Source organism: Plutella xylostella, chromosome 19 (assembly GCF_932276165.1).
Source record: "Plutella xylostella chromosome 19, ilPluXylo3.1, whole genome shotgun sequence".
Lineage (NCBI taxonomy): Eukaryota > Metazoa > Arthropoda > Insecta > Lepidoptera > Plutellidae > Plutella > Plutella xylostella.
Genome location: NC_063999.1, coordinates 7,485,444 through 7,500,168, shown reverse-complemented (window position 1 = coordinate 7,500,168; position 14,725 = coordinate 7,485,444). Strand labels below are relative to the sequence as shown.

The following is a 14,725-nucleotide window of genomic DNA, read 5'->3' as shown; positions in this document are numbered from 1 at the left end:
GATTATGTAATACTGTTACTTATAAATAAATTTCAAGACTGACCATTGCACTTGGCACCCATTTAGATCTCACTTCTTTTGTCGTTGAAGTCAACATTCGGCATTTAGGTAACTCGTATAATAATATTGAACTTGGCCCTCATTTTACATTTGTGTTTTTGATTGGATATCATTACTTTTTGTTGGTAAGTACATAATAATATATTATCCTCGTAACGCCGTAGGTCCTTTTAAAAAGACAAATTGAAAAATGCATAAAAAAAAAACTTAAAAGTCCCTAGACTATTAAAAAGGATAATTATTCACTCAACCTACATACCTATCATATATTCAATATGATTACTGTATTTTACTACGTTTACGGGGTACTTATAATTTTCTTGTCAGTGTTATTTTATCCTATCCGATTTAATCAGATCCGATCCGATTTGATCCAATCGGATCCCATCCGATCCGATTTGAGCCGATTCGTCCGATCCGGTCCTATTTGACTCAATTTGATCCGATCCCATCCGACACGATCCGTACCCATCGGAACCGATCTGATCCGATCCGATCCGATCTGTCCGATTCGATCCAATCCGATTTGATCAGACCCGTACTATCCGCTCCGATTTGATGCGATTCCATCCGATACGATCCGTACCCATCCAATCTCATCGGAACCGATCTGATCCGATCCGATTTGAGCAGATCCGATCCGATACATCTGATCTGTCCGATCTGTACGATCCGTCCGATTCGAGCAGATTCCATCTAATCCGATCCGATCCGATTTGATCCAATCCCATCCAATACGATCCGTTCCCATCCGATCCGTACATATCCGATTCCATCCAATACGATCCGATCCGATTTGATCCCATCCCATTCCATTCCATTCTATTAACAGCTATCTAAAACTAGTTAACATTAATATTATGCAAATGCATCTCAAAACCATTTCATAGTTTTCGCATATTATGATAGTAATAGTACCATAAGAGTTTTGATCTATACGTGAGTGAGTCAGTCAATTTTAAAAATGAGGTTTTTTGGACATTAATATCTAAATAACCGTTTGAGATACGCTTATGAAATTTAGAACACATATGTATCTCGCTAGTGTCAATATATGAGCCAAATTTCATACGTTTATATTAAATAGTTTTTGATTTATGAGGGGGTCAAAAGTGTCTCGAAATGGTTCGTGTAAAATTACACACGGTGCGGCTCGCCAGTTCTGTTTTTCGAACTTGGCTTGACACGCTACCGCGTGTCTAGATCTATACCACAATTATTACTTTCAATAGACTTCAATCCGTCCATATAATTATAGGGAGGTATCAGGTGAGTTGGGTGACAGTCGGGTTGCCCACTTACCCGACAACTCTCTCAGCACAAGCTTGCTTGTGTTGGGGTCCACCAACCCGCACTAGGCCAGCGGCAGGAAGGAAGGAGGAGGATTAACTATCGCGCCTCCTTACATGGCGACCTTACAGTCGTCGATTTAGCAGAGTGATTAATAAGTAAGTAAGTACCTCATTTGTGATGAGGTCTTTCAGAGATGTAGCGGTATCTTGCAACTCCATTTTAAAGTTTTAAATGGTTTTCTTACTTTTCTAACAGTAACTCAAAATATATTTACCTAAGGTTTGTGAGTTGCTGCACAAAATAAAAATTCACTTATAATAAGAAATTAATTTATTTTGTCCGACTTATAATCTTAAAATAAAAAACTTAAATCTAAATATAACTTAAGTATAGGTACTTAGTTATAAGTTGTAACATATACTTATAGGGTGTCCAATGAATTATGTTCCATTAATTAAGTATTTACAAGACTATGAGTTCGGGGTCCCTTCAACACCTTAATAACTAAAACCTTCACAGGCATAAATAATTTACGTATTTGTTACAAGCTAACCTACCTATTCTTTCTCGCAAAATTTAACTTTCAGACACCTCTTTACTTGTCTGTTTAAATTGTATAAGTAATATCAACTTATTATGAAAAGTACCTACTTTCGATTTTCATTGTACCTAGTACCTAGTGTACCTACCTACCAATCCAAATTTTCAATCACATTCAATTTAAAGTTTTTCTTCAGGTCAAACGGTTCGCCTAACATTAAATAGGTAGTTTCCTAAGTATTCATTACTTATAATTTTTTTAAAGTAGTGTTGTGACTGCTATTTATACCTACCTACCTACCTAATTTAATTTAGTGACATTTCATAGAACATTTTATTTGTTGAAATATCCACATTGCGTTGCATTGAAACAAATATACCAACATTTACACTTCCAACCTATCCATTGTAGTCAATTTACCACATTACAAGTAGGTAGATCACAAACAACATAAAAACTCTCACACATAATGTGAAACACAATACTTCGTTGGTTGTCAACCGATAACGAAATAGGTGCCTACAAATTGTAATTGGCGAGAAATCGCACGATCTATTTCTCATAAAACCTACCTAACTACATACACACAAGCTGTAATGGACACGCTCCCAAAAATAGAACCACAATGATCTACTTGTCTAAATAAACCGGACGTATCGAAATATATTTTTTTATCGATGTTTCGTACAATTTTCATAATACATAAAAAAGTTACTCTGCTCTGGTACACAACACTATAAATGTCTATTTTAGGGTATGTTTCTTTTGAAAACCAGTCCAGTTCAATCAGTAGATCAAGTAGTTCAATTTACATCACTTTCACACCCTGTACACAAGAAATGCAACCGTCACCGCGACCATCTTGCAATCTACCGTCCAACCACAGCTCGGACCGTGTTCTTCAAGATGTCTGTGACTAGCTCCGTGGTCCGTATGATCTTGTAGCCGATCTGGTCGATGAATGTGATGGCTGTGGAGTAGGGCGGTGGGATGTCGTTCCGGAGAGGGAACCTCGTGGGCACGGCGTCTGAGGCAGAGCTGGACCAGGTCGTTTGTGTTGCTCTGGGGAAGGGTAAAGAGAGGTGTTTAGTATAAGGTTGTCGGTGGGACCTTTTGGGTTTGGGTGTATGAAAGGAAAGTATTAACTGTTTAGACCTCCGGCTCTCCCCCAGGGCAGCCCGCGTAGGGTAAATATATATATAAAAAAAATCACGCACTCACGCCTTGTACTAATGTACTCCCTTGCGGGGTAGGCAGAGGTGCATTGCTGCACCCACTTTTCGCCAGAGTGTTATGTTTGTCCCAATGTAATAGGGGGCGGGCCTATTGCCATTTTACGGGCACATCCAAGACCCGAGAACAAATATCTGTGTTTAAACAAATATCTGCCCCAGCCGGGAATCGAACCCGGGACCATCGGGTCAGTAGTCAGGGTCACTAACCACTACGCCATTCGGTCGTAGGGTAAATATATCATTATATTATATAGGTTAATTATATATGTAGTACCTACCGATGTGAATACAAGTATACATAACTACCTACCTATAGAAAAATATATAAATAAAGGATCGTAGGATATGGATAATTAATTACTTCATAGGAAAATCTTTTAATGTTCTTCACCTTTTTTAATTGTAACTTTATAATGTACAATAAAGTGTTTATAAATAAATAAAAAAGTTCTCGGGAAAGCAGTTAGAAAGTACACAAAAATTGCATAATCTATAACTTATCCATAGATAAACTTTTAGGAACATAGAGAATTTTGGAAGAAACAAATCTAACTACTTAAGTACCTACATTATCTTACTGCTTTCCCGAGAACTTTCCTATGGAGTAGGTAATTATAATTATCCATACCCTACGATACCTATATATTTTTCTAGGTATAATCAGTTCAATGCATTTTATTGTCTACAAGCACGTTTATCACGTTTCATTCATTAAAAAGAGCATCATGTAGAAATAAGATAATCGTGTGGCTTATTAACTTATTATTATTAACTAGCTAGATATAGAGGTAAGTAGATGATTAAATAATGGCTTAAGGTGGCAAATATATTGAACATATTATTAGCCGAGATAAATAACTAAGTAAGTACTTGGCAACTATTATCATAAATGGGTATGGAGGTTTGTCACTAATCCAGGTCTTAGTATCCAGGGACCAAATTAAGAATCCTTTAAAACCTAAGCAACTACGATCACTAAGGTCTCGGGTTCTGGATAGTTACAAGTTCTTACAAATTACTGATTTTCCTAAGTTTATCATTTGGTTACGTGTACATACGAGTAGTTGAAAACATTGTAAATAATAAGTAGATAATCTTTCTCTATTATTTCTATAAATATGCATTGGTTGGCCATGTAAAGGCTCGCAGTATCACATCTGGTAGGTCATGGCGAGTAGGCAAACCTATAGGAACCCGATATGAATTTATGAACCTAGGACTGCTTGTTGCACCTACTTATGTACAGACAGCAAAAAAAATATTAATGCCACCTCAGCGCAAACACTTTAGTTTTATGATTCACTGACGGGTGATATTGAAACATGACATCAAATTAATTGTTAATAAATGTATATACCTATCGATCAAACCTAATTTTCATTTATCTATCTATTCTATCTTCCATCCTTAAATAAAGTCTTATAGAATCATAATGTGACACTGGGATGGCATACGCATATCTTTTGCTGACAGTACCTACTAGGCTAGGCAAAGGCTAGGCAAAAGGTGGGTAGCCTAGCGTTGAATTTATTATTCTAATCGGATAATGCACACGATGCAATCAATTTATAATGTACTCAGATTGTTGTAATTTATAATATTTGATATCGAACTGTTCTTTTGTTTACAACGTTTCCATTTTCCACATTGTTTTGGTATGAGCTTTGAATTTATTTACTTATTCATTTTTATTTAAATATTTATTTAGGTAAGGCTATTAAACAGGTGGCCGATTGCCGATTCCTATTGGATGCATGAGAATGAGGATGAAATAGTATAGTTAACCAATCTTTACTAACCGCCTAATAGGTAGTACCTACAGATCTCAATCACATACTTGTATAATAAAATAAGTAGATAATTTGTATGCTGCATCCTTAATCCTCACTTTGTGTGTAATTGTTCTACGTAGGTAAGTTGTAAAACATGTCCACTTCACATTTACATCGCAGAAGTTGTTGGAATAATGATCATTTCCGATCAGATAATATTGTGCATAATTCAGAAATGAATACGGCATTTAATTTCCTACGGAGCGGCAAGGAAATGTAAATGCAATTTACTTATGTTGGAAGTAAATGTAGTACTTAACATTGTTGTTATTTTTGTTGGAAACAATTATAATCTTCTTTAAAAGTTTGAGCTTAACATACTTATCTAGATTGATTTGTTGCAAGCTTACAATAACCGGTTAAATAAACGGAATATAGGTACTCTAACTATATGTATACATATCTCAGTAAATTATTGTACGGAAATCGTTTTTGTCCAGTTATTAAAAGTAATTAAAATTGCATAGATACTCGTTTTAAACTGAAATTAAGTTTTCAATAGCAGCTAATGTGCTACACTAGAGTTGAATGATAAAAATGAAGGAATATATAAATGGCTTTTCACAAGCTGTAGCAAAATCTATATAGAAATAGAAAGCCGAAAGGGGACGATTATTAAAATTCGATAAACATCGACCGTCGTATTGATAAAACTTTACAGAGTCACCCTCTTCCAGTCATCACCAACATCCTATTCGAATATGTCGCCAATCGGAACGGCTAATCCTATGCTTCCACGGTGAAAACTGTGACAAGACCTATAGTCCGGCTCTAGTATTTCATCACCAACTTTACCGCTTTAGAGTGGAGAGAAAATATTCTAATGAACGGCTAGCAATTGAACGAGTGCTCGGCCGAGGATACTGTCTCGTGACTCGCCACACTACTTGGTAGTTGTAATGAGGGTGTAAGTTAAACCCAGAAGTGGTAGTCACCTGGTCTGCATGGGTCTTGCGGTGGCGGTGGGGTCGGGCCGCATGGAGGGCCGCTGCGGCACCGAGGACGGACTGCCCAGCATCAGCTCACCGTCGTCTCCGAACCTGGAAGGTGGAGGTTTTGTGTTGTTAGCTTGCGATGAAGGTAGTCTGGTAGACAAGAAATCATATTATTATTTATAGTGAGCTGACGTAACTACATTTAATTTATAATACCTATGTGTACTAAATGTTCATGAGATATTTTTAACGCGACACTTATACCCTGATTACACCTACCACCTACAGGATCGATCTGTTTTACTGAAAGTAAACTGTATATTAGGGTCGGCGTCCATTATTGGCATCGGCGCAGGCATCATGGTAATAAAAGTAGAATTTTCTTACTTTGAACACGACAACGTAAAAGGGTACAATTTAAATCATCACCAAAAAAAATAATTGTACGCTAATACATTGCACCAAAAAAATAAATTAAAACCAAATTAATTAAACCAACTCCAAAATCGAAATCCCAAAAAAAAACGTTTACGTTCCAAAAAAAATAAACACGCCTCCTAATAATTGCAAGTTTACAATAGAAAATCTTTTTCGTCGCCAAAACGGATAAATCATCACCAAATTATGCTATACTAAAATATAAACATTGAAACCAAAACTAAGTGTTCAATTTTTTTTTATATCACCAAATTAACCTACCCAACAACAATAATCCTAATCCTAACTAATATTATGAATGCGAAAGTAACTGTGTCTGTCTGTTACTCTTTCACGACAAAACCACTGAACGGATTTGAATTAATTTTGGTATACAGTATACATATGGTATAGACCATGGGAAAGAACATAGGCTATTTTTTATCCCGGAATTCCCACGGGAAAAAGGCGAATCGAAGCTCGCGGGAGCAGCTAGTATAGTATAAAGGTAATCGATTACCTGTTAATTTTAATATGTAGGTATTTGCGGCTCTACGAGTGGTGCGGCATGAATTTTGAATTTGCGCGATGCTTGTGGACGCAATGTATTAATGATGTCTAGTCCATCGACCTCAATACATCGCAGCAAATTCTGGACAAGGTCAAATTTGAGCGGCGCCATCCCACCACGCCCGCATACTCATATACATACATTTACGTATCATCATCATGATCATCAGCCAATAATCATCCACTGCTGGACATAGGCCTCTCCCAAGGAGCGCCACAACACTCGGTCCTCGGCCTTCCTCATCCAACCACTACCGTCTGAAACCCGCCTAAGGTCGTCAGTCTAGCGGGCAGGAGGGCGTCCCACGCTGCGTTTGCCTGTTCGAGGTCTCCACTAGAGAACTCGTCTACGCCAACGGTTATCGGTTCTTCGGCAGATATGACCAGCCCACTGCCACTAAACTTCAGCTTGCATATTTTGACAGCTATGTCGGTAACCTTAGTCCTCTGACAGATAACCTCATTTCTGATATGATCCATCAGAGAAACCCCAAGCACCAATCACTTAACTATAATAAATTGTATTTCAATTCCTTATTTCTATAGAATTTATTGGTACATGACAGAATTCAAACCCTCGGCCACACGGCCACACGAATGGGAGTCGAGATGGCGTAACGGATAGATTTTACTAGGCACATACTAATGATTTAATTAATTTTTAAAGCAATTTAACAAGTGACTTTGTTTTGGGATAAAGCTATTGATTGTTTGGTATAAACTTAATTTTTAATATTTACTTTAACTTTTTTTGGTTAGGAAGGATTATTAAAATGATACTGATAAAAGAATATATTGGTTACATCTATTTAGCGACGATATACTTTATTTGGTTTGAAATAAATTTTAATGGTGTCAATATAGTTTTACAGTATGCAGTAAAAAATAATTTGGTTCATTTCAAAAATATTTTGGGAAGCATGATTTGGTGATGATTTATCCGTTTTGGCGGAGATTTCGAATTTATTGGCGGCAGTATCATATAATTTCTGGTGGAGGTTTAAATACAAGCCAACGTAAAATAACTTCGAAAAATGTTTTACAAAAATTACATAAAAGTACTAAACAAATGGCACGACTTCAGTAAACAAAATGTGATCACACTGATCACCTTAACCTAAAAGCTGGTATCACATTTCGCAAGTAAGGGCAGTAAATATAGACCTCACCGTTATTGCTCTACATTCGGGACCGGAATCGATATGGAGCGGTTAAATCATGAACAAATCCTTGCACTTGGCCCTGGCTGGTGGAACTGCATGTAAAAGTAACGGAAGAATATTACGCATGGTTTACATTGGAAGTAAACCCGGTTTTGGGGCCATGGAACGAATTTTAGTACCTTTATCTACAAGATTTTTATACGGATATTGGTAAAATAAATACATTTGTTGTTATATGGTGACCGTCACCCCAAATCAGCTCTATTCAGCAACATGCTACGAAGAGGTATAGGTACTTATTAGGTTGGTATGTTTGGGAAGGTTTTGCTACCAACTGTTTTGGTTAGGTCTACCTGTACTATGGTATCTGAAGAAAGATATCATCCATCATCTTTCGCGTTAGTACTTGTATGTCCTGCGTGACAAATATACGTAGGTATATTTAAATATAATTTATTTTAACTGGAAAGATAATAAAATTATTTACCTACTTACCTACCAAGCATTGGATTGTAGATTATCTGATCTTAGCAAATCACAGTTAAAACAGTAGCATCCTCTTCATAATATAATAATAATTCATAAAACAAGGATGTTGTTTGCAAATAAAATCTGCCGAATGGAATGTTTTCGGTTTTTATGAATGCAAGCTTCGGGCAATAAAATATTATAAGTTCAAATCTAATTATAGTTATACTTGTTTTTAGAATTAAACAACATGTTTTTTTCGAACTTTTTTGTTTTTAAATGAGTATCTCTCTAGAACGAATTCCAAAAATATATTATGTGTACATGAAACAAAACAACTAAAATATTTTAATTAGGTCACACGATTTTTCGTGATTCGTGAGTTCTGTTGAAGATGTTCAAAACAAGTGACTACATTATTATTCTTCTAGGTACTTATATCCTATCTATAAATATGTGTCTATTCTAATTAATCTATCGTTTACTTAAGTAAACTATTTTAAGATAATCTACCGTTTTACGGGGCTTGTCTTGCTATGCTCATCTTAACAATGCATCGTAGTCCAGAAAAGCTCTGTACATAAATAAAACGTTATATATATTGTTTTTCTAAAGTTAATAAAAACTATTGAATTGTTAAATTGTTTAGTTGTACAACTTAATTTAATTGTTTAATGGTTCAACAATGTAATAACTTCATATTTGCTGAGTTAATTAGTAATTCACGATTTTTAATGATTGTTGGATTTAGTTATAAGTAGTTATATTGCACAATATCGGAAGAGACTAGTACCCACAACACAGGGTATCCTAGTGTGGGGCTAGTGATATTTTTTGAATAACTTATCCTGTATACTTAAATAAATATTTCATTTCATTTCATAATCAATTTTATACTAACAACCATGAAACGTATCAATAATCTGTCAAATGAACTATACCTACTCGCTATTGATGCTTGAGGTTAGCATTGATGTGTGTTAATTTGATCTGGGTATTTAGTTAAGTAGTTAATTGTTAAAGCACTGTTGTAGTGGTTAGGTAGGTATGTAGGTACTAACTTCTTTGTCTAACTTTGTCATTTAGACCGCGAAGGTCGTAGACCATGAATGTCACGATTTTGTATTCCTTTTCGGGATCGCGATCTTTTTTGTTTTTGAGCATAGAGGTAGAACAACGCGGACTCGGGTAGGTACTTTTGAGACGTGTTTGTTTAGTTGTTGATATTTTCTAGTCGAAACAGATTCTCGTATGAATAAAAGTTTAAATAGAAAAGGAAATTACAAATTGTACCTGCTATAGTCACGACGGGGTGACAAAGCTGAATAACATTTGTTCTACAAGTTTGTAAAATCATACCAAAAACTTTTTAAACGCTCTCTAGAGTCTAGCTAGACCCAAGTACGTAAGTACTTTATTATCTATCACAAATAATACTTTTCTGCAATTAATTATTATTGCCATGACACCAGCACCGGTACCGTGAGAAAATCCGTATAAAAGTACAGAATTGCATTGTTTGTTTGAGAAGTTATTATTACTATGCATGAATGAAACTGTTTCGTACACTTACGTTGGTAGTGTTGGTACCAATATTGACACACTAATGTGGGTATGCACTTGCGCAGTGACCGACTGACTGACATTTTTTTTCTTAATTTCTATGCAACGGTTCAATAGTCTATGCAGTTTAATGCAATAGAATAGATAGACTACATAGGTAATATTTTGTAGTAGATAAGTATTTGTCGGATGGGTTGGATTTCGTTTCATTATTCCAAGAATGATAGGTTGTGAGTGTGTGTGTGTGTGTGTGTCATTTTTCTGTTATTTATAAAAACTTACATTTCAAAAAAGTTGAATTAGTTAATTAAGTAATAGGACATTTTTTTACTTAAACTGATGACATATTCAATTATATTAAAGTTTAAATGTTAGTTTTAGAGAAATAATATACTAGGCATACTGTGAACATATTTTCGTGGTTAGCAATAATAGGGTAGCAGTATTTTGGTATCGATGATAATGATCAGAGTCAGTAACTAACTACACGCAAACGCTAGTTTCTTAAAAATTTAGACCTGGTGAACCTTTTAAATGCGGACCCAAAAACGTGTGTGCTAAAAATATCTTCAAAGATTGTTGTTTTCCTTGAGTGACCCCAAAATCCAATTAAATACGAATCCCTTATTTTCATGCCTGCCTAAGTATAATTATGTAAGTACTAAGAATATTATTTTATCTTGATAACCTTCTTTGGGTCTTTAATTATTATTGATTCAGAACAGGGCACCTAAAAACCTACATTCGGAAATAAAAACACATGATACAAAAGATAATATGCTTACGAAACATTTTTGGACATTTGAAGGATTTATTTAGTTACTAGCTGTTCCCGCGCGCTTCGCTTCGCCTTAAAAAGTTTTCCCGTGGGAATTCCGGGATAAAAAGTAGCTTATGTTCTTTCCCAGGGTCTAGACCGTATGTGTTGTGTACCAAATTTCATTCAAATCCGTTCAGTAGTTTTGGCGTGAAAGAGTAACAGACAGACATACAGACAGACACAGTTACTTTCGCATTTATAATATTAGTTAGGATTATTTGAATGTACCTAGGTATAATAATATGAGATAATATGTAAGTAACAATTATAAGTAAGTACTTATAGTATACTGTATCAAAAGGTTACTTTAGTATATTTTGATATACCTCTATCTTTCTAAAAATATACCCCCTTATTTCTGAATATTTATCTTTATAAATAAAAAAATAAGCTTATCTTATTTATCGCTGTGTATTTGTATGTAAAGACTATATGGGATATACATATAGGTGTTATATTATAATGATAACTATTATAAGAAATCATCAACACTGCGAGTCGGCGTGCACGTTATGAAGCGTTACAAATTAACTAACTATGTACTTACTACTCACATTTTTATTATATTACCCCATATATTAGCAACTTTTAAAATAATTAATATTAAGTAAGTTGTTCCTACGGATGAGAGGAAGATTATGTACTCAGTACGTAATTAAAACCGTTTATAAGAATAAAAAACGATAGCGATCAACAAGCTTTTTATAAAATTCCTTGAATTATTTATAGAGATTCAGTTAATTTAATAATACTGAGTTCCATCATAAAAAATAATATGTGTATGGTTTTTACATGCAATCGATTAGGAAAATACCTCCATCTGATAAATACCTGTGCTGGGATGGGTTTTTCTTAACAAGTCGACAACAAACCTGTTCGCCAAAAAATACATTAATTTGAAGATTTGTCCATTACTCCATTGGGGAAAAATCCGCGAATCTAAAGTTATTCTGTGAGTTTGGTATTTTTAAATCAATTTACGTACCTAACTATCTAAACTAATATAGGTAGTACCAATACCAAAGGAAAGATTTAATAATTGTTCGTTTACTCGTAAGTAAGATTGGCTAAGTATAAGCATAAAATAACAAGTACAGTAGTACTAGTACTCGTTATTCTATGGTATAAGTCAAAAATGTATGGGTAGCCTCACAAATTATTTATCTTATTAAATAGCTCATTATCTCTACTGCTACTTATCCCAGAAATTTCCAAGGAAAATGCTATCAATGCGGGTTTTTTTTATATAGCAGGGTGTATGTATCTGTATATACATTTTAAATAGCTAATTTAAAAATATATACTATTATGTTCATTAGTTACAATATTTTTTGCACATATTAATATTTATGTACTTACTCAATAAAAGTAATGTTTTTAATTTAATATGAGTGTATTTCCTACAGATGTGAATAGTCGCACGTATTACAGTAAAATGTTTGCGACGTTAGTCATAATTTGTGATTGTAATAAGATCCGACTATTGCTTACCACCTATAAAGAAGATCTTATAAACTGTGTACGACGTAGTTCATATTAAATAAGTACTTACCTACTTAGGGCACGTGTCTAAACACGTATCTAGAACCTAGTTATTGTAATTCTAATGTCAATAAAAATTCAAACAGGGATTTATACCGTGTAAGAAACTTAAAGCTTTCGGTAAGATTTATCCAACTTGTGGTAATGAAGTAAGGATGTGCTGTATGCGAAGTGCCAGTTTTTACACCGTTCGTTCGAGTAGTGGCGGGCAAACGACTTACTCTCACGATAAAGAACAAAGTGTAAGTTTAACAAGACGTATCCTAGATTATGTATTGGGCAGCATGTAGCTACTACGCAACTAAAAATGTATCTTTACGTAAATGATCAAAACTTACGCTCACCGCCGCCATCCTAGGGGGAATCTGAAATCCTCGTAGTCGACATAGAGTAGGTACATACCTGTTCAAAATGGCGGGTCTCGGCGGGGTGGAGTAGTCCACTCTGGGGGTAGCGGTGGGGGGTTCCGTGTCCATCACCTCGGGGAACCTCGCCGAGAGCGCCGGCACGGGGGGCGGCGGCGGGGGCGGGGGCGCCGGGGTCGCCTGTGACGTCAGCGTGCCTGGGAGCTCGTTACCTGAGGGATACAACTTGTTTTATAGAGACAGGTTTTAAATAAGTTTTAGTTTAGGTACTTAGGCCTGCTTACACCACTTAATTATTTCGTGTCATAACTACCTACGTCAACTTTTTCTCGGAGTGCGTTTATTGGAATGGAATATTGTGAAGAAGAAATAAACTATTATTAGCAAGTCTGTACCTTCTCAAAGCCACGAACTAAGAGTACCTATAGTAGGTATAACTGCCCATCAAAAATGTAAATAACAAATAATAGGGAAGATGCCGCCCATTAGATGTGTAAAAGTTTTTTTTGCCAAAGTTTAACAAATTAGTCCAAATATGCGTTATAAAATTGGTCTAAAGTGGTCTAACTGTTATGGCATTCTTTAACCAATAACAAAAATAGGTTCTACATCTGCATGTCATAGGTGCCTACGCAGTTAAATAATTAAAGTTATTTTTAATTGTTTTAAGTAATTATGTTGTGAATTAATAATGAGTCAACTATAAAAAATATAAATACAAAACTTAGAATACTCTAAGCGAGGCCATTATATTCTATTCATGTTCATAGTTATCTTTTTTATTTTATTTAAGTTTAAGTAGGTACTAGTAACGGTTTTCTATTTATTCAATTAGACAATTGCCTTGAATTTGAACTCTGTATGGGTTAGTTATAAATAAATGACTACTTAACTATTATATGAGAATACCCACATAAACGTAACCATGCTAAATGTGGTTCGGTCGATAAAAGTAAACCGAAAAACTAAAATTGTTTGGCTTGCAGCCATAAAATTATAGAATGAAAGTAACCTACCTATTAACTTGTCGTAGTTGCTAACTATTTGATACAGCAAACATGGTGGATAACAATTCCCTCAATACACGGTAACCAATCTTTTTGTTCTTATACTCAGTTCAGAAGGGCTAGCACGGGGCGCAATTAAAACGTGTCAAAAGTTCTACGTCGCACTCGCTCTTGACGCTGCGCGATGTGAGTGAGCGCGATGCAAAACTTATGTCACGCCTTAAATGCGCCCCGTGCTAGCCCTGAAGAGTGTGACATAATTTAAACTCACGTGCAGCTTGTAAGTACTACTTAAGGCCAGGTTGCTTAGAAACTTGACTTGATCTTTCCATATCTTTGAAACTTGAAAGTGTAATGTCAAGTGATGTAAAGGTTACACTAACTATATACTCGTACCTACCCTACCTACTCGTATTTACTTAGCCACAAGTGTAGAAACAAAACAGAAACATTCTAAATTAGCACATCCATTAAAAAGCAATTTCATAATCTAGTTAACTGTACTATGTAGGTAGGTATATGAAATTGTAATGTTAAAAAAATGTTTAAGTACCTAAAAGGAAATATATCCTATTAAGTACTTGCTAAACTTTTCGATATCGCATCTGTTAGCCATTTTTAGAGTTTGTTACCATGATTAAAAGACAGGCAAATTTAGTCTTGGGCTTTGGATTACTCCTTTCGTAAAAACTATTTTATACACTAAAATGTTACGATTACCAGTATCAATCAAACATGAAAATATAAATAGCTCGGTATTAGAACAGATTACATTAAGCATGAAGAAACGGGTACCGACTCTGAGTATAAAGCTCGGTTATGAATTATGCATAAATGAAGAGGTAGAAAAATGTACAACCGGTTGCAAATTGATCAATCGCTATATCCAGATTAAAGAGAGCTTAAAAAACTAA

The 14,725-nt window shown here is 35.1% G+C and overlaps 1 protein-coding gene across 1 annotated transcript in view; it reads right to left on the bottom strand.

The window, feature by feature from the left end:
* Positions 1-2,668: 2,668 nt before the first annotated feature.
* LOC105383973 overlaps positions 2,669-14,725 on the bottom strand; it is a 37,172-nt gene continuing 25,115 nt past the window's right edge. Inside the window, exons 3-5 of the mRNA XM_038106384.2 lie at positions 12,842-13,016; positions 5,897-6,001; positions 2,669-2,956 (exon numbers count right to left, since the gene is read on the bottom strand). Coding sequence (XP_037962312.2) covers positions 2,764-2,956; positions 5,897-6,001; positions 12,842-13,016 — 473 coding nt within the window. The 3' untranslated portion in view covers positions 2,669-2,763. The remainder of the gene's footprint in view (positions 2,957-5,896; positions 6,002-12,841; positions 13,017-14,725) is intronic.